We start from the raw sequence: 21,441 nt of genomic DNA, 5'->3' as shown, positions 1-21,441 counted from the left end.
TTTGTTTCATAATTTGCTTCTTACCACCTTAAAGTTTGAGCTAAATACTAATTTTAAGCCAGTCAAGGCCTTTCTGACTCCTCCTTTTCATTCATAGCAAGGAATTTCATTGATAGGAAAAGATTAATTGTAGAGGAATTTGCCGACTCAGATGGCTTTACAGTGGTGCTGATGGGAACCAGGGTTCACAGTGTCTGCATTGTAATTATAACTTTTTTTATTTGCCATGCAAAACCACCAGTGAAATTACACATATCTTGAATTTTTATATATAACGTTGATAGTATAAATATTATGCCACTAATACCACCACATTATGAAATATGGTATGCTATGGACTATTTTGCCATACAATTCTAGGCATGGAATGTTCAACCATGAATGTATTTTTTAAAAAAATGTAGTCCAAAGTGTTATCCCAAAACTAAACTACAACAATTTCAATGTCTTTGCATCTTAACCATTTTGTTAGGCAGAACCTTGGAAAAATTCACCTTTAAAATTTGACCAAGTGTAATTATATCCATTACATTATTTTGGTTATTGAAATGTTTTGCTTCTTTAGCTCAGTATTGGCATTTTAATATCGGTTGGGCCCTACTTAAATATATGTTTTATAAATAAACTAATTTAGGTTATTTCCACCCCTATTCTGACTCAATTTAATTAGTGTAGTCAATACATTACTCTTGTTTTACTTATTTCCCATGTTACACAATAACAGTAAATTAGGATGGTGAAGGCTGGCTTCCTCTGATGCATGTAAAACATACTTTTTTGTGTATTTTTGAACTGCTGGCCTCATTAGAAAGTGGCTCACCATGCTCAGAAGAGAATACTCTGCAGAATCTAACTGGCTAATACATCATGTAAAAGCGCAAAGGAGGAATAGATCACTAATGTCTTTCTTGCCCGTTCTGAGATGTCCTCTGCCATGGACCACAGGTGGTGCAGCTGAATCTAAAACCCAGTTGTTGGCTGCTCTTCCACACTACCTGATAGTCTTGCCCTCTTAGATAGGAAAAGCGTTTTATAATGAATTAAAATTTGTTTGCTAATTTGACTGTTCTTTCCACTGGCCTGTATTGTGCGTAGCAGTAAGTGTTTTTAAATTACGTCTGCTGAAGACAAGGGCGTGAGAGTTAGCCGTTACTCTTACAGCTCATTGTTTTTAGTTCATAATCACGAATGAGGTCTCACTGTTATAATTGGGAGCAGGCTGTGAAAATGGGACATTACTTAACAAATAAAAGCCACTGTAGGCAATTACCGCAAAGCACACCTCAGCCCGCCATCACCAAACAGATTAATCAAACATATCCTCACATCTCTGAGCCTGCTCATTTCTCTGCTCTGTTTGAATGCAAATAAAGCACCGGCTGTGGAGCTTTCAGGAGAGACTCTGTCCAAGGTAGTTACAGAAATCCAGTGATGAGCCAAGCATAATACACGCACACACAATCACTCACTCTAACTCTCACTCCCTCTCTCATATCATATCATCATGGAGAGTTATCTGGACCGTTAATCTCCAGCATAAATAATGGAGCCTGATGAATAATTTAAAACAAATCATCTATTTCTGTTGCTTCCAGAAGATGTGTGTGTTTAAGGTTATTTTAATTTGAACTCCAGATTTTTCAAATACAAATGACTCATTGCACATTTGGTATTTATCTCATCTTCTGACTCTGATCTCCTTGGAGATACAGAGGCCTGAGGAATCTGGCGGTCTGGCACAAAATAAAAGAAAACAGTTTAAACCAACAGCAGTTAGCCTGCTGAGTTGTCTTATCAAAACAATTAATTAAAACACATTTCAAGTAACTGGGTGGAGGGGCGGGGGTAACCGAAGTCAGAAATAAGTGGCAATGTATGTTTGTGTTTTTATGTAATTGTGGCTTGAGTTGGATTCTGTCTGTGCGATATAGAGGGGAAATGAGAGACATAGGGCTTTAATAAAGTCTGTTTCTGTGCTGTGCTCGGGGACACTGAGGGAAGCTGTAGGCTTATCTCTGAATGAAACCAATCTGTTGAGACTGCTCCTCATTTACACCATGATTTGTTTTCTGTCTATAACAGCCAGTGACATTTTATTTCCGGCACCTTGTGTGGGTGTGTGAGAGGCCTGTCTGAGATGGTACAGTTTGGATGTATGTGTGAAGGTAGGAGGTCGTGGCCAGGTGCTGATGGGAGCTCTGAGGGCTGGACTTTGTTAAGCCGACACAGATGAACCTGCTGCCTGAGTGACTGGGAGGAGACAACTTCACTTAATGTCTTCTGTACCAAGAGATTTGAATTCTCACTTGATATTTAATCCTTTTCTGTTGGGACTGGTAATTCTCTCATAGATGGTATTTGGATATATGTCTAAAAATAAATTCCAGCAATATAAAGGTTTAATTTTAGATACTTGGCTAAATGTTCAGTCTACAAAATACACTTAACGCGGTCAGTTTTAAACAACGTACATGTCTGTTAAAGTATCTGAAGTTGTAGTTCTTTTATACGGTTTGCTTACACACGATAAGGTGACTATTACTAACAATATGCTTAATGAATTTATGCAATAATACAATACTGTGCATGAGTCAGAGACCATCCATGGTTTCTTTATTTCCAGTTGTTGATGTATTTATTTAGCATCAGAAAAAAAGCCAAAAGCATATTTAACAGAAAATGACACTGAACCCTTAACAAATAAATTTAATTTCAGGTTTACAGCATTTACTGTCCACTCTTTGACTTCAAAAGAGCTTCCATTCCTTTTAATAGACTAGCTTTCAGTTTATTAAAGAAATCTACTAGGCTGTTTTCCACATACTTTTAGAAATATTTCCAAAGTTCTGTCTCAGTTGGTTGTAATTCCTGCTTTTTACAATCCAAGTAATCCCAAACACATTCAGTGATGTTGAGGTTTGGGCTCTGGAGTGGCCAGTCCATTGTTCTGAGAACACGAGCAGCTGCTTTACAAATGTTTGTCCTTTCAGACCCCTAGTGCTGAGTTGTTCTCTCACAGTAGAAGGATGGACGGAAGCAACTGTTTTTTCAGATCAGAAGCAAGGGAGAAGCTTCATTTTTATTTCAAGATGAAAGACCAGTGCCTAAAGCTTTCATCTTTAGGCACTGGTCTACCAGGTCTTGCACAATTGTTAGGAGATGCAATCTCTTTTTAATAAGTTTTTAAGCTCCAGTTTTGGACACTTTTTTTTGTTTTTTTCCACCATTTTTTTTTTTTTACTTTGACTTTCCCCTTCCTAATGCAAGTGGATTATTTAATATCTGATCTCCTAAAAATTATCTCCTGACAAATCTAACTTGTAGTTCCATTTTGACTTGGAAATTTAATAAATGAAGTGTGTTCTTGGACTTTTGCAAAGCGCTATATATATTGATATATCTGGTGTTCATTCTCCATATTTTCATTTTAAATATTTAGTTCTGTTTTACAAATAACTCTTCTACATTTTATCAATACAATTTCTAAACATGCAAATTCTGTGACTGATTGACAAGTAAGCCTATTTAAGTCCCTCTTCACATGAATTTTTTCCCTTTGGCCAGCATACAAAAACCCTCCACCCTCACTTGAACACACATTTCAGATTCTCTTTGGCCTGGCTGTCTTTTCTCAGCCTCTACATCATCACATATGCATTTGCTCTTCTGACTGCGCCAATTTCCAATTTTCCCCACTAGCTACAACAAACATTACATTTACATATTGATTCCGCAGTTTTAGTCAATGTAAATATGCTGTCATTACAGTAAATGTGGGCTTCTGTTAACATAAGCTTGTCCAAAGCTCCTCAGATTAAGGCAGCGGTTGCATAATTAATGTGTGTACTGCGCATTAATTCCCGACTCTCCTTTTCCTAGCCGCTTTCGTTTGAACCATGATTAGCCAGCAGTCTCGTCTCTAAGCTGTTGATTCATATTCATGCGCACAGGCAGCGCTTTTGTTCAAAACGCTACTTAACCTCTGCCGATTCTTATTAGCCAAGCGCTACATTCTCCTTCAGCCTCTACTGGAGCCCACTTTCTGTCCCTTGTGAAATCTATGGCCTGGCTCTTGGTCAGTTTGCAAGGGATGTGCTGGAGAGCCATGGGCCCTCTGACACTTTTGAGAGGCTTTTGGGCCTCTTGGCGCAGACCGATAAGATAGTGTAGATCTCCAGATGGCCCTGGGGTTGAGGTGTGTTGGGGGCATGTCACGGCTCCTGTCCCCCACCCCCTGCTGGTCTGGGACCGACAGGCAGCAAGCATCTGTGGTTGTGGTGGTGAGGTTGAGGGAGACCATGGGGTGGCTGGGGCTTGTCTGAGCCTACAAGCTCTGGGGAGATGGAATGAAGCTCTCTTCACGGCAGGGAGAGGAGTGTATGCGAGCCCTGACTCGTCCCCAGCTTGACTCTAACCCACTCTCATTTTTCCTCTCATTGTTTTCTCTGTTTATCAGCGTCCAGCAGGAGTCGTTAAATCAGAACTACCTGCTGATCATCAGCCACCGGGAAGCGCAGAGAGAGTACAGCCTCAACTTTCCTGCCACTAGAACCATCCAGGAGGTGAGACACACACACACACACACATCTGTCTGTTGTACATATGTCAACAACGTACGTGTGACTATTTTTTGGTGTCTCTTTTAGGGCCAGACCAATATATCAGTTGGCTGATAATATCAGATGATATTAAAGTACTGCAGAGTTATTGGTATCAGCGAAAATCCTGCTGATAACACTGATATTTTGAGGTTTGTTTAATTTTGTAATCAACAGACACTTCAGATGTGAGGGTGAAAAATGAATTCTCTTTTGAGGGCCTGCTAAGTTGACAAAACAACTAATTTCTGTTTTGAACACAAAACCAGCCATCATAAGAAGAAAGAAAAATGACAAACGCATTGTACCTAATACAGAGAACTTGGAAATATAAGAGCTAATTAACAGAAACCAACTAAACTGCTAAGAATTCTGGGACACTCTTGCTACTGTGCTACTGCTTGCTATATACTGTGTATATTTTACTATATTTTTGTTATATTGTTCGACTGCTGTTTGGAATTAAATGGTGACAGTTAAGATTTAATTTAAAATCTCAACTTTACTATTATAGAGAATACACAATCGGAATACAGAAATTCAGTATCTGTAGTCAGTCCAAGTTACATTTTGATAAGTCATTTTGATAAGTTCAAAATACAGGTAATTTTTGCTTTTTTAGAAGAATACTTTTAGGATACTTACCTAGTAATTAAAAAAAATACAATATTCAAAAGAAACACCATCAATGCATGTTCAGCTACTAACTATGACGTATCAAACATGCTCATTAGACAAATTCTAAAGAGAACCTCAATTAACGACTTTTTTTACAAACACTGAAGTTCCTACTAAAGCCTGAGTAGACTGATAAATCTGGTGATGAGCAAGTAATTAATCCCAGTATTACTGAGCTTTTTTGAGAAATTTCCGTCTATTTAGTCTGTAATTTTTGTGCATGAGAAGAAGAAAATTACACTGTATGTTGGATTTGAGTGGTCTAAATTAATTTTTCAGTAAACTTTAAATGTGTAGTACTGTGCAAAATCAGACAACCCTACATTTATTAAATGTGCAGTCAAAACAGCCGTTAAGTTAAAGTTATTCTTTTTTTCCCCAGGAGATATTTCTGAGAATGTTTCACTTATAATCCACTTGCATAAAAGTCAAACGAAAAATGCACACAAAAAAAAAACTTCCCAAAAGTGGAGTTAAAAAAATTATTGAAATATCTAAAGAAAATGAGACTCATAACAACTGGGCAAGACCACCAATTCAGAAAGCGTTATGTGCGAAGTACAAAAAGTCACTTGGCTTGTGGAGCAGTTGGGAGCAGTATGTCCGCCTACCATGTGGTCATGACCGAGCAAATTCATTTCCTGTTCAGCCTCTTTCTCCAGTCTGGTTTTAGCTGTCCACACAGCCACGGTCTGCCTAAACGGTCCAAAGCTGTTTGATCACAGGGCAAATTGGCATGTGCAAGGGACATTTGGGGGAATGTGTTTGTGGAGAGGGCCTGTGAGGGAGATGCTTAATTTCTTGGTGCAAAATTAAACAGTGGATTTGGGAGCAGATGAAATATTCATCAATACGTTGGAGGACTCAACTTCTGTGTTTGCCTTTCACTCATCACTGTGGCTGCTATTGCCAGACCTGCTACTTTAGAGGAGGAGGTTTAGCACCAACCCCCCCAATAGCTAATCAACTCCCTTCCCTCTCACACTGGAGCTACACGGACACCATCTTTTCATAGCTCTTCATTTAACAGACTGCAGTGCAGTATTTAAAGTTGGTGTGTGAGGAGCACAAAACCCAAGTGCCTCTGTTCCAAATACACAGCCCCACCCTCGGCTTCCTTGCATTCTCCCTGGCCTGCCCCAGTAACCTGCACGCAGTGTTCAGCCAGTGCCTCCATTAATTATTCACAGCAGGTAGCACGCTCCACGTCAAGTGTAACAAGCTCCCTACAGATTGACGGGCCTGCTTTCGCCCCCTCCTGTGCAGGGGGAGTCACGTTGGGCCTACACAGTCCTGTTGCAAAGAAACACACATCTGTGATGTTCATTTGATTTCTTAAACATTGTTTGAGATGAATTTGGGCTTATTTGCATGTTGAAATGTCAAAGGAAAGTTGATAAAAAAAGGAACATTTGTTTGTAAAGAAATAGTCAGATGATGTTGCTGTTATGCCAGATTTGATTAATTTTGTAATGGATTTGTGAATTGATGTATAGAGTTGATGATTGAAGTATAAAGTTGGGCTCCTAATCAGTGTTAATACATCTTTGAGTGTTATTTAATGTTAGACTAATGTAGAAGTGGGTTGGATTTACTAGAAGTAGGCTGGATTAATTCAAAACTATTCCAAAAACTAAATGTTACTATTTCAGCAGACTTCCATTTTACATTAAGCATGTTTTTTCCTTCTCAGTTAAACTCGCCATTTTGATATGCGTGCTTTCTGACAGTTACGACATGGAGAACGGCAGATATTTCATTTGTAGGCTCATTTATATGTATAATTTTTGTAGAAGTACTATTCAAATTTGACCCGTATTTTTGTAGTGTATGAATTCTATGAATCTGTGCAAAAACAGAATAGGAACTGTGCACACAAAAATGCCATATTTATGTTTGTTCCCTGTGAAGAATGTGTTTCCAACAAAACATCGTTTGAATGGGGGTGTTCAAACTTTGGGCTGTATGAGATACAGTCCAAAGCTTCATGTAGATAACTACATGAAGGCTCAAATATTATAATAGGGCAAAACTCCACAGGTGACAATATATCAGCCTTCCATGTGGTGAAGACGGAGCAACCTTCATTGCCATTATTTGCTGTGTTGGTAAATTCTTTTTATAAGCCGGATCTGTGCCAGCGTCTGCTTTGGTAGCTGTAAAGCCGCTCCAGCAACCAGCCTTGCTCTTGCTGCTCCCAGCATCTCTTGCTTGGAGCGACGCCGCCTCGATGGCGCTGGTCACCATTACAGTAATCAGACTACTTGACAGGTTTGTAATGGTGCTAATTGAAGAGATTAAAGCGCGAGCGACGAGCGCTCCCCTTCCCCCAGCAGATGGTTTTGATGAGCACCCACTGTGAACCTTAAGTGTTTCTGCCGGGATTACAACAACTGGGGAGGGCGGCCTGCCGGGAGGAGCGGGGGAGAGGGGAAAAGGAGAGGAGGACCAGGCCCCGCTGGCTTGGTAGGGGAGCCAGTGTGTGGACAAAGCCGAATCAAACAGGCCGCTGCCGCCTCACGCTCGCTGGTCCTCAGGCATTCCAGGTTTTTTGCCCAAAAAGAGGGAAAGGTATTGAGAGAGGGAGAGAGAAAATATGTGCACAGTTTATTTGTGCCAGAGCTATACTTGCAATACAGTTAGAAGTTATACCACCATCATACCACTTGTGCTTATTTGCAAGTTGCACATTTCTTTGTAATGCTAATGGATGGTTAGTTAGTTATTAGGTAGTTAATTTGATGGTAAGTGGTGGTGTTCTAAAGAGGTTAGAGACTTCAGGGAAAGTATGCTGTCTCTTCAAGCTTTTGCTGTTCTGTAGCCTGAAGTAGAACAAAATAAATGAAAGACTGGGAGTGAAAAGCTCAGCAGGGAGCTCAATGTTCCTCTCAAACATTTCGTAGATGTTAAAAAGTTACTAACGAGAGGGGGGATGTGGTGTTTGTGTGCATTTTTTTTCTTTTTTCTTTCTTACAGTCATTGCCTAAAAAGTGCCTAAAAAGGCCTGTGTGAAAAAGCAACAAAACAGCAACACGAAGCTCTTCCAATCCCGGCTATGCCCTCTTGCCTATTCACCACCACACAGCCACATATGGAGGCTACTGCAAGCCATCTTTTTTCTTTCTGCTGTCTTTTGTCTTTGCTGAAGACCAGCCGATGCTTTTCTGCTTGTGCATATCAATAGAGAGAGAGAGTCTCAGAGTGTCCTGTTGTTTGTCTTTGCCAAAGGCTCTTGCTTTGCCTTGTGGCTCCCAGGGAACGCACCCTTTCCCTGCCTCTATTGGGCCCCGGGCCCCGCTCTCTCTCTCTGATTGGCATTCCCAAACCCTAAGTGCCGGCCCGAGCTAAGCCTCAGAGCAAATGTTTGCCAGGAAAGTGGTGGCTAGAATAGGGCCGGCCGATAGGGCTCCGCCGTCCGTGACCAGACGAGCTATCCCAGGGATTTCTTCGCCACTGCTGTTTTTCTCTCCGCAGCTGGAGAGACGAGCGGAGAGGAAGAAAAGAAAGATGGAGAGTAAAAGAGTGTGAATGAAAGGCATCTGGTGCTGAAGAGCTTGTGACTGTTTAACGGCAACCTTTTCTTCTCTTTGATTCCTCTCCAGCCAGGGATTACCAGTACTTGGCATTTAGAGAGATTGGATCATTAGTGTGTGTGCGTCTGTGTGTGTGCGTCTGTGTGAGAGTTATTTTTGTGTTAATTGCCTGTGTCAGTGTAATGTACACTAGCTTGCAAAATTCACTTCTATTAAATGTCCAGTCGTGATGTATTGCTATTAGAAACATTACTTGGATTGTAGATTTCTTGTTTGTAATTTTAATGCTTATTCATTTAACTTGTTTACATAACATTTACATTTCACATTTTATATTTGCTTTCTCTGAAGGTTTTAAGGCTTTATATTTCTCTTATAATCTGTGGATGTATGCAGAAAGGTTCTGTAAGTATGTTTTTATTTCAGGTAACGAAAGCAAATAAACTATGGTTTGCCTATATGAGGTCTATTAAACAGTGCAGTTTTTGTTCAGTCAGTAAGGGGGCAGCAAAAGACAGGAAGCTTTGGCAATTGAGTGAAATGTGTTTGTGTGTCTTTCCTGTTATATCTGTCCTTTATCATTTCAGTGAAAAGGCAGTCTGAAAATTTCTCTACAGGATATATTGTATGTAACCTTTATGTTCACAAATCATTTGCAGAAATATTTTCTTGATTTCTCTTTTTTTTTTCATAAAACAGTGGTGAATAAACATGAACGTGAAAATGTAGAACACAAATTCCCTGGTGTTACATGTGATGTGAAGAGGGAATTTTTTGATGGCAGCTAAAATGTCTTTATCCAGGAGATCACACAGTATAGCATAAGATAATGTCAACTTTTACCCACTCTCTCAGCACAAGGCAGTTTTTCCTCCTTTGCTGAAGAGTCTATTGTGACATTTAAAATGAAATGTCATCGGAAGTAGAATTTAATAGGGCCGAGTCTTTTCTGTTCTGGTTTAATCAGAGCTCATTGTGCCCTCAAAAAAAAAAAAAACAAGCTTTATGACACGATACAAATGTCAGCTGCTCAAAATATCTCGTAACTTTCTTTTTACTTCTAGAATCAGTGATAAATAAATAGTCATCCGGTGGATTTGATTATCTTTCTTGATTATATATAATGTAGATTTTCTCAGTTTGTTGGTATTGTGTGTTTTAATTTGAAGGCTCCCATCGGCGTTCTTGGCTCATGAGTAGCTAATGATGACACTATTTGTGATTTATATCAGCAGCAGTGGATGAATGGAGCTTTTTTGCCCTTTTTTTTGGCCTTTCTATGTGATATTCTGTAAAATTTGTCTGTTTCTAATTCATTTTTTACAACCTTTACTTTTTGTTTAATTTTTACTCTCAGGAACTTGATAGACCTGCGTCCATGTTGAAACCCCTTGTCAAAATCAGACACTAATAAAGAGCTTCACTTTGGATCTTTATCGTGATAGGAAGCCCTCAGCTAGATGTTGGGAGAGTTTGGCAATATTGACAGTGGGCTAGTTCTCATAACAAGAGGCCTAGGGAAGTGAGCAGCAGTGAAATGCCAGAGTCCCACAGAGGACCCGTGTGCTTGGGCGGATGAACGCCGCTGCCAGGACCTTCGCGTTGGCATTAGTTTCTTCTTTCTCCTGGGCTGTGGTGCCCCCTGACCCTGAACGCTTCATTACAGCTGAGCGTGGGTGTTTACGGCTGCCTGCTGGTCAGGCCTGGGCAGCCAAATCCCTGTAGCCCTCTGGTCAAACACAGATATTACACTCTGTAATAACACTGGCCAACCCGGCTGACCTCTGCTCACTTCATAAAGCATAGCGCACAGCCAAGTGTGTGGGCTGGTAGATGTTTGAGTGTGTGCAGTGGGGCAGTCTTTGACTTGAGATGCTGCACTGAATATTAGAGTTCCCACTACCCCCAACCGGTGTGTATACCTGACCAAATCACGAGGGACAGTGGCTTTGGGCATACGTGCTTTACATTATGCAGAATAAAGGGCCATTACCTTTCTATTTTCACATGGTCTAGTGGAGCCTATGCCTTCATCCCCATTGACTGGGCTATTGACAGCTTTTTCCTACATTACAGTGTTATGCTGCTAAAAACATATTTTTGGGTTAATCTCGGGTATGTAAATGTTTATAGAGGGATCTGCTGTTTTCCTCTCGGCATCAGCACCTCAGCTTCTGGTTCATATCCTTTGTTTTTCTAGCCTTCATGTGGCCATAGTTTCTGCCTCCATGGGCACAAGTCCTTGGTCTGGCTGAGGGTCCGTGTCCACTCGGTGTGCCTGCTGTGGGATTTGGCTGTGTGCGGGTAGGGCTTTCCAGCACAATGGCCAGTTTGCTCTGCTTCTGTATCTAGCGCCGCAGGGTAGCACATTCTGCGGGGGTAATGTGCTAGAATCTACACCCGTTCAGTTTAGAGCGACACCCACTTTGATCACTGTCGCCCTCCGCTCATCAGCCTGGCATTGGGTTTTAAACCAACAGTGGTGTTGGGGCGAGAGCCGCCGCGAACTGTTTAAAAGCACGCAACGTTATCAAGTGCAGATACACAGCAGCTGAAAGGCTGAAGAGAAATACTGTCCATTGGGCTGTTGATGTTATGCATTAAGCAAGGTATCCACGGAATGTCTCCCTCTCCCAGTCCTCTTCCCTCCCTGCCTTCTCAAGCCATCCCTCTCTCTGTGATGCAAAGAGATTGTTGTGCATGTAGTACCTTGCTTAGGGAATTGAAGAGTCCTGTTAAAAGAACTTGACTTAACTGAAATAGTTAAGAAATTAAGTTTCAGATCTGGAGTTAAAGAATATGGAGGCATCCACAGAAACAATTAAATTTCATTGTTCTCTCTCTCTCTGTTTTTTCAGGTGAAGAGGAACATTTCAGACTTGACAAACATCCCAGTACGGCATCAACAGTGGGATGGCTGGCCTGCCTCAGCCTCAGATGACTCAGTAAGTAATTTTCTTTCTCGCCATATGATTAAGGAGTTTTGTGAAAAATAGCTTTGTAAAAATGTCTACTTGGTTTATTTGTATATGTATGAAAGGAACAATTTCTTGAAAGAAATGCAAAAAATGTATTTACTTTGGTATTTTTAGCTATTTGTTGGATTTCGGGATTCTCCCCATTGGAGATGTTGAGACTAATTAAGATGTCACAGATCTGCTCCCCTCTGTTGTCCTCTAGCTGTGGACATTTAAGCTCATGTAGTGATGTGTCACTGACCTTTCCCACCCCAGGCACTGCTCCTTACCTTTCACTTCTATGCAGTCACACTGATCAGAAGAGACCCTAACCCTGAACTCTGAGGCACCCCTAAACCTACGCTGCCCTTCTATGACAATCAGCCAAATAATACCATGGGAACCCTTTTCCACAATAATTGTGTAAATGTATTACCCATTAGCCCAGTTAAGCTCAGAGAATATACTTACTTTGAAATAACAGAAGGAAAACTAGTTGTTTTGGACCACGTGCAGAAAGATATTTCACAAGACTCTTTTTGTGCTTAGCTGCCCACAAACATTTAGTTTTTAAGCAATCATCCTCCACATAATTTACAAACTTTTTTACTGGATAGTTTGTATCAGATGTCATTTGAATATTGAGCTCTCTGTTAAAGCCCCCAAATTCAACATCTAGATGTTTGCCTTGTATGAAGTCAGAGAAATGGTGTGTAGTAACAACTGCAATTATTTTGTTAAGTGAGGCTGTGGAGACGTTTTTAAATGTGTCCAAAAACATTTCAAGATTATGTTCCAGTTTAAAGAACTGTGACAGAATGTACCAGTTTCAATAAATGCCTTGATGGCTTTGTTTTGTGTGTATTTACGGCTAGTGACCACCTTGACAATGAATGCTTTGTTTATATCCATTTGTAGTATGTGTTACCTGTTTCGGTTAACATTTGTATTGTCGAAGGCTGAGTGGTGAGGTCGTCTCTTAGCAAAAAGCACAACAGGAACAAGGTCATTTCAGTCTACACCCTCTTACCACAGACGCTGCCCACTTCAGCCTGGCCACTTGAGTGGCTGAAGTGTGCTCACTGACGACCTGAAGCCACAAGCTTGGTTTGAGTAAAGAGGACTGCCACTCATGAATACTCTTTAGGCCACGCTAAACCATTAATGCCTGCTCTTCTTTGGAGAGTGGCTATGTGTGACTGGCTCGTGCTTGGCCACATAGCTGGCTCACCTTGCCCAAGCTCTGTAAGAAGAGATATTAAAAACATTGGCCTCTAATAATGGCCCAGGCACTTATTGAAATAGCTGGCCATGCATTGGAGTGAAAAGCCCCTGTATGACAGACAGGCTGTTTCTATGCATATCTCATTAACCCCGTCTCATCTCCCAGGATTTGTACCAATACACAGGACAGACAGGGCTTAGAAATACAATTACTAGGAGTCTGAATCAATGGCTGCTGGGCCTTGCCTTCATTACCCCTTATTCTTACTCATGCGGTCTCTCTACTTTTTATTCCCTCTCATATGGCAGATAAATGGAAAAACTTATCAGTAGTCAGTTTACTTTTCAGTGGCTGAGTTTGCTTTTGGTTATGACAACTAGTGTTGGGGGACATTCTTATATATTCATTCATTCATTCATTTATTCCATTCTGATAAAGTCTGAGATGAGAAGCTGAGATGTAGAGCATTCATAAACATATTCATAAAGCTTGCCTTACCCTTTTGAAATATTTTCTAATATAATGGCAGATCCTTAGTTTCAGATGTGTGACGCTGGAATGACTATACAGTCTTGCATGTTTTGGGAGTGCCCTGTCATCATTAGCCTCTGGTCAAATGTTGCAACTGTGATGGCTGGTACTGGATGCTCATGTCCAGTCTTCTCCAGTTTCATCCTGTAGAGTGATGACTTATCACTGTAGCTTTCTCATGCAGCTGATTTTTAAACTCCTAATATTACCATTATTTAACACACAGACTGACAATCTATTGGTTATTGCTGTTCTGTCCTCTGCAGAAAGCTTACTGTTTTATAGACCATAATATCTAATGCAGTCTTTGCATTTTTCATAACGTATTCATAAAACCTTTGCAGATCTCCCCCTACATTGAACATTTTTAGGACTTGATCAGTGGCACAGAAATGTGACCTACTTGTTGTAAATCAGATTTTGCTCTGTGTTTAGTTGAATGTGTATTTGAAGGTTGATGTATGGGCAGACCGGAGGACACCTTACATTATAGACATGCTGTGCCTCTTAAGTTTGTTCGCTTGCACACTCTTAACTAAGTGCATTTGCTCTATCATTTTAGCATATAGAGCAGGGTCCTCAATATATAATTAATAAAATAAAACAATAAAATAAATGTTTGTCAAATAAATTTATTGACTAAAACAATTAATTTAATGCTAATACAATAGCTTTGACATTCCAGCTGAATGTAGATGAATGTTTGTTTGAGTGAAGTGAGGAGTTGGCTAGTAGAGCAGCTATTTCTGTGTTCTCAGTGAATTTGTAAGATAACTTTTATTTCTTTATTCTGACATGGTATTTCTACCATTATATCATGATTGAATCCACAAAGGCAGATATAAGTAACTATCAGTCTAAATTAGAATATTATCTAGGTAGTTATAGTTAAAGGACAACCTTGGCCCTTCAGTATTCCCTGTTCATGCTACTTTAGGTTTTCGTTTGAATTGTTTTTCTTGTATGCAGCACTATTTCTACCTTTGCACATTCCTTTTGAAATATGTCTTTTGGTAGTGAACATTCTTAATGCTGCACATTGATTTTCAGACTTTGGGACACATTTAATTCAAAACAGTGGAATCTAATGTGATGTGACGATGAAGGACTGAGATGCAGTCTCACTTTAAGCTTCACTTTAAAAATATTTTTTAAAACATCATTGGAAAACAAATTACAAAAAAAAAATTTAAGTATTATTTTAAGTAAGTTAAAATGTAGGGGTTGGAGTTGGGGTTGGAGACAGCCACCTCCTCCCAGCAGAAAGTGCCCTATAAATGAGGATGTTGTATAAATTTTGCCTATTACTATCTCTGTTAATGTCTTGGCTTTAACCTCTTATTCTCCAGGGTATATTTTGGGTTGTCCATCTGAATTTACATGACAAAATCGTAAGGCAAATTATTCCGTAACTGCATGAAATAAATGTACATTTTTATTATATTTATTTTTTTTTGGTAAAAGCTCCCCTCAAATTAACAGAACATATGTTTTATGGTCATACACATATTGCTATATGCTTACAATTTACTGCTGAAAGACAAAAATCTTTGTATTATTTTATAAAAATGATTTTTGACAGAGCAGATCACTGAAGAGACACCATCTGTTTATAGTTTATAGCCCAGATTTGTGGAAAAATGGGTCAATTTTCAGCAGACAAAAAAACTGTTCAGCTTCTTCTATTATAAGTGTTTAAAATTAGATTACTCATCTATTTGACTGGAAAGAAGACAGTTACAGCTCTCATATGACACCCACCTTTTGAATGTAGCTTATGAAGTATGAAAGTTATGAAGAATATGACGAAGTGCGTTTTGGAACCACCGGTGGTCTCAAGGAGTTGAAGAGGTTAAGTAGATCATAACATAATCCTTGTAAATATTTAAGGTCTGAATATTGAACACACAATTTTGTTTTTGTTTTTACTGTGGGACTGCAGTTTGAACTATTTTTGTAGAATGATACATAAAGCTAATGCTAGGAAACTGGCCATAGAGTATGGTGGGTAAAGCAAATCTACCTGTCAAATGTAAATATTTAGTTCTATGGAAAAAATTGTGTGTGGGCCAGATTTAAGGATAGCTTGTTAATTTGTGACATTTACAAAGGTTTGAGACCCATGATATACCGTAGGAACATTGAAAAAAGCACAAACACATGACAAATCATTTAGAGCACTAGTTGGAAGTGTGTGGGCCGATCACATTAAAAGTTTTAAAAGCATTTTTAACTGTAAAGTTATAAAAATGTGATCCAGGACCTCCCTCTCCTCTTGCACTCTCTCTCTCACTCTCACTCTGACGCATGCGCACACCCCCAGCTCGTCCCTGTCCTTGCTGCTGATCACTTCTGACCGACAGCCTTATGAAACACCTGTGGGAATGATTGACAGCCTCTGAAACGTCCTTATTAGAGTCCTTTCCCCCATAATTGCTGACATTTATCCAGTGTTTCATGATGTTTGCTAATGTATTACTGCGGCTGCTCTCTGAGGGGCTGCGTGCCCCACGCCTCTTATGGGCTCTTCACCTCGTGGACTCGAAGAGGAGGCTTATTGGGCCTGTTGGTTGCCGTAGCGACAGGGCTCAGCACTAAGCTGCCAGAGCCCTTGGTGAGATTGCTGTCTGCGGGGAGATACACACACCTCCTCACACTACCAAACCACCGACCTGCTGCTTCTGGTTCTCGCCCCTGCAGCCTGACTTTAAGCATGCTTTACATGTCCTGACCAATGTGTTGATGCTTCAGGGCAGGCTTCAAGCTGGAGTTTACAGGGCTGCTGCAGCTGCTTTTCTTTTCAGCCGTTATTAGCTCAAGAGTTCTAGCAATTTGCCAGATTTGTATTGATTACCAGTTTCAGAGGTAGATAACTTGCCTATTTGGCATTTGTGCTTGAATGGAGAGCTCAGAGTTGAAATTGTATACTGTGTCTGGGTGAAACGTCATTCATGAAGTAATGTGAACTATAAGAATTAACTTGCAATCATGCCAATTTGGAGAAAAAAGTCCCCATTCATGACTTAGTGTGAGTTGACTACCCTCCAGCTAAATCAAAGACTGACACTCCAGCAACCTGCAACCTGAAAGGCTCCAACAGGTGTTTAGGGTGGGGCTTTGTCCGTTCTTTCTTTTCTTTCATTTCTCTGTCTGTCTTTTTTTTTTGTTTTGTTTTGAAAGAGCACAGACATGAGGTGTTGGTAGAGCTCAGGAACAGACACTGCAGCTGTCTGCAGCAATTATCTCACCCTCACTGGCAAAGAGAAGAATGGAAAAGTAAAAAAAAAAAAAAGTTAAAGAATTAGGTAGTGTGCAAGGTTTGTTTGGAGAGAGAGAGAAAGAGAGAAAGAAATCTTCTTCTGTATGTCTCCCCCATGCAAGGGCCTTTGATGCAAGTGGTAATTAAGAGAATCCAAAAGGAGGAGAGTTGGTTCATTGTGTGCTGCTGGAGTGGGGGTGTTGGGGTGTTGACCTCTCCCCTGTAGCCTGCGGCTCTTAAGCACACAACTAGCCAGCATTGCTTGTCTCACAGCATCGCGAGAGGAAGAAAGGGGCAATAAGTGTGGAACAGGGCTCTACTTCATATGTTCAGTCTCCACTATCCTCAGCTTCTTCTGCCCCTTCTCCAAATCCCTATTGTATGGTGAAGTGATGAAACTTGATTTAAACTCTTATGAGGGCACGAGGGAAATCCTGCTATTGAGAAGGCTGAGCCAGTATGCTCGTGTTTGATTACTCAGAGAAGAGAGGGATGGTCGAGCCAGGCTTCCTTTTGCAGCTTTGCAGTGCTCTCACTTAAAGGAATGGATCACACAAATTCACACAATTTTCCTCTTACCTCAGGTGTAGCTGTCCAAATGTTGCGTCTTAGGTTTGCATTGGAGGCTAATTTTGCTAACGCTGGAAGTCAATAGACACCCGAATAGTTTCCATAAATATTTATCCAGAACTGTGTTCACAGTGCTCAAACTGCAGCTGTTTATTAAGGTTGCGCAGACTTGTCGGTATTGTTAAAGACACAGGATGACGTATATGGACTTTAAAAATGAACAGAACCTCACTGTGTAGCTAAACGCAGCAGTCAGCCTTTTTAGACAAGTCAAATACTATAGATAAAAGGATGTCATACAGCATCAGAAACCACATAAACAGCTTAACAGCTTGGCATTGTTTGAGGCAAGTGCCATGATTTATGTATGCAGTTTGTAAAATGCTAACCTAGTGGCTATAAGCTTCTGTTGCTCCAGCTCCAGCGCAAAACTCAAGAAGCAAATGTCAGACACCATACATATCTTGAATTGGCTACATTTGGGGTATGTGGAAAATTGCACAGTTGATTTATTTTTTAAACAGAGCCATGTTTTAATGGCCATAGTCTGTTTTCAGATACCTATCAGTATCCAGTCTCGCATTGTCTCCCACATAGCAGCTGGGTGAACGTTGTACATGAACATACTGTGTAATGCAAAGTTGGCTTGAGCTTTGCACAAATTTTACAAACTTTGCCTTACTGAAAGTGTACAGAGGCCTGAAGTTATTCAGTGATGCACTGGGCTGCCCTCTCAGTGACACCCATGAAGAAAAGATCTCAGGTGTTTGGACAATAAGGCAATCCACCTAAGTGTTTTCTCCCCAGGTGTTCCAGCGCACTTTAACCACTCAGACCATTGCACGTTCCAGGACCTCTCAGTAAAGTAAACTTGTTTTAGTTGGTCCTGAAAGACAAGAAACACTATCTGTCATCTCTGTCTGTGCGGGCTGGGAGACATACTGTAAGGCCTATTCAGGTCTCTGTGATGTTGCTTTTCTTTTAGCGCTTTTGCTGTGCTGTCTTCAGTGCATCATTGCTTATGGGGCTTTCTTCAATTCTGCATTATTTATGGCAATAATTGTCTTGTGTTAATTTCAAGTCTCTGGGTCATTTTGGATTATTTTGTTCAAATATTGTCTACGTTAGACTCATTTAGCTTTCTCTTGATTAAATGTGTCCTTCCTGATCGTGGTGTTTTGCTCATTTTGAAAGCGGTTTTAACAGTGTGCCATCTATGTATAAATTGGTTATACTTTTTGCTTAGTACATATGCAGGTAAATAAATTAAATTATTCAGATCCAGCAGTCTCTCAATCTGTAAAACTCATTTGCTTTTGCTGTAATTACCTCCTGATTCAGCAGTACCCAGCTGGTTGAAGCACCTGACAATAGCACAGATTATGACCCCATGCTGTGTGTTGTCCGGCTTTTTCATTCTCATTTACACCAACAGATCTGATCTTGCCCTATGGCAATCAGTCAGCCTGCAAACCAGCTTTTATGTAGTCAAACCTCTGAACACTAATCAGAGAACAGTTTTACCTTTTTAGATATGCGGATGGTGTAGGTTTCCATTTTGAGCAAGTAATTGAATGATAACCTAATGGCAGAGTGAGCTACATCCTAACGACTCCAGGTGTAGAGCTGAGGTTAGCATCAGCGTAATTAAGCCTGCTCTGGAGTTACGAAACACATTCAGATAAGTGTTGAGAAAGCTGATGCGAGGCCAGAAAGCAGGCAGACGAAGGTCGATGGCAGGTGAGTGTTGGGTAAAGCCGATAAATGGCAGGTAAGTGTTGATAAAGCTGATGTGAGCAGAAAGAATGGAGTGTTCTGTTCCATGGCATTGTGGAGGTGTGAGGGGAAGGCAGGGCTTAATGAGTCCCTGTAGTGCGCAGGCCTGCTGACATTTCCACTGCAGATGGGGAGTTAATGAGACATCTAGGCCTGCACCCCACCCTACCATCTTCCAGCCTTGCAGTGCTGCAGGCACACTAGCTGATAGAGATTATGCTCTTTAGCTCTTTAAGTCAGCAGAGATATCATTCCAGTTCAGCTCCATCATAGGGGAGACTGATTATCGAAATGTTTCTAATTGATATGAGGGTTTTGTGTACAAAACGAATCTCAAAATTAAGGATGTCAGCAGCTTCTCTTGTTTATTAACTATGGATGCATCGATATAGCAACTTTGGGCTTATGCCAGTATTCAGTATTTTTCACGTAGATGTCTGCCCATGCTGATGCATACACTTGTTACATACACTAAAATGTGTTATCTGGATGTAGATTAACCTGGATTAGCATTACAGAACAAATATAGTATTTATCTGTATATGATTGCAATGCAGGAAAATGGATAATGTACAGACATTTTAGCACAGTAGCTTAGCATTGACTAAGCTTTCTGCTCTTTTAGACTAAATATCGGTTTGAAATATCAGCCAAATCCAAGCATCTGTCTGGTGCTGAGATTTTTTTTTTTTTTAAGCAAATATTTACCAATAGTTATATAATTTCGATATTATCGTACATACCTATTATAACTCTTGTAGAAACTTCAACTAATATCACTGGCAATCAACTATAGGAGATCTTTTAGGAAAAATGTCAGTCATATGTCAGTTAACTGTTTAAAAAAAAAAAAAACTGGTGTGAGGTTGGGGAATGTACTTGCTGAGCTATGAATAAATGTATAGTCGTGTGGATTTATTGAATTGTATACGTTGCATGTATTGAAGAGTGTGTATATTTGTCTTTGTAGTAGTAGCAGCACCGCCTGTGTCCAAACAAATTTCCTTTTCAGTCCCTAACGTTAATCTATTCTAAGGGCTCGTTTGCAGGTCCAGATTTACAGGCCACACTCTTGAAATGACATAACTAGCATATTATTTCCATAGTAGTTGCCAAATAATTAATGGTCGTTACAATGCAATAAGTCTAAGATGAATAACTGAATAACATGCTTACAATTGAAGAGATTCGGATACTGTTGTAGTGTTTGGTTGGATGACCTAGGCTGCCAGTTGATAAGCTTCCTATCATCCAGCATATTGATTACTTAGCCCAGTCTGATCAGCCTCTAAGGGTTTGGATAGGTTTGCACATGTGATTGGTTATGATTGTGTCTTGGTGTTGCTGTGTAGCTAATAATTGTGATGTGTTTGTGTGTAGATGACGCTGGCCTCCTCTGGGATTAGCTTCCCATGCCATCATCTGAGCGTATGCAGGAGATCTTCCCCAGCCACTGCTCTGGAGCCGACCGAAGAGGTACAGTGCAGTAACGTTCAGCAACATGTGTTATGCTCATTCATGTACTCATTTTAAGCAACTGTTCTGTGGGCTTTTGGTTTATTTTACAGGGGGAACCCCAGGCCTGTTTACATGACTTTTTAATTGTTTGTTTCACAAAATCTGGTTTATTTAAATATTGAGTATTACATCTAAAGTACGTTTTGATGTCTCGTTTGTAATATTTAAATTCATTGTGCAAGTTATTATTATATAAAAAAAAACAATGTTAATATGCCTAGTGATTCTGAATATTTGGATAGATGGATAGATAGAGAAAATGTGAGGTAAATACAGAGGTGCAGGATATCACTTATTTAATAATTTCACTATTTAATTTTTTTTAAATGGTGGCTATAACAAATACTTTTTGGTTCTAGTTTGTAGTAATTAAATTCCACATTGCCTAAGTTATTATTGTGTATAAAATAACAAATTGTTAATATACCAGTTTATTCCAAACGTTTGAATGGCAGTATAGATAGATGAATTGATACAGATAGATAAATAGATGACTAAAACTAATGTAAATAAATAATAACTATGTATTTTTTAATTTTATTATTTTTCACAGTTAAAATTTCTTTTTTAAAATAGTGATTCTGACATAGAGAATACTTTTTGATGTCTAGTTTGTAGTATTTAAATCCATGTTACATACATTATTTGTACTATTGTATATAAAATTAACATTGTTAATATACCAATTTATTCCAGACTGATAGATGGAAGGAGTACAACCAGTTCATTAACTGTTTTCATTTTAAACAGGTGCAGGAAAATTCCGCCTCTGTTTATGTATAGTAACACAGAAATA

The 21,441-nt window shown here is 39.8% G+C and overlaps 1 protein-coding gene across 1 annotated transcript in view; it reads left to right on the top strand.

Annotated features, from left to right (window-relative positions):
• Positions 1-21,441, top strand: part of faf1 (Fas (TNFRSF6) associated factor 1) — an 89,127-nt gene that overhangs the window by 30,365 nt on the left and 37,321 nt on the right. The window contains exons 7-9 of the mRNA XM_036579205.1: positions 4,457-4,562; positions 11,668-11,754; positions 20,508-20,603. Coding sequence (XP_036435098.1) covers positions 4,457-4,562; positions 11,668-11,754; positions 20,508-20,603 — 289 coding nt within the window. The remainder of the gene's footprint in view (positions 1-4,456; positions 4,563-11,667; positions 11,755-20,507; positions 20,604-21,441) is intronic.

This window comes from Colossoma macropomum, unplaced genomic scaffold (assembly GCF_904425465.1).
Source record: "Colossoma macropomum unplaced genomic scaffold, Colossoma_macropomum, whole genome shotgun sequence".
In the NCBI taxonomy this organism is placed as follows: Eukaryota; Metazoa; Chordata; class Actinopteri; order Characiformes; family Serrasalmidae; genus Colossoma; species Colossoma macropomum.
Note: the sequence above shows the minus strand (reverse complement) of the source record. Positions and strands in the feature narration are given on the sequence as shown.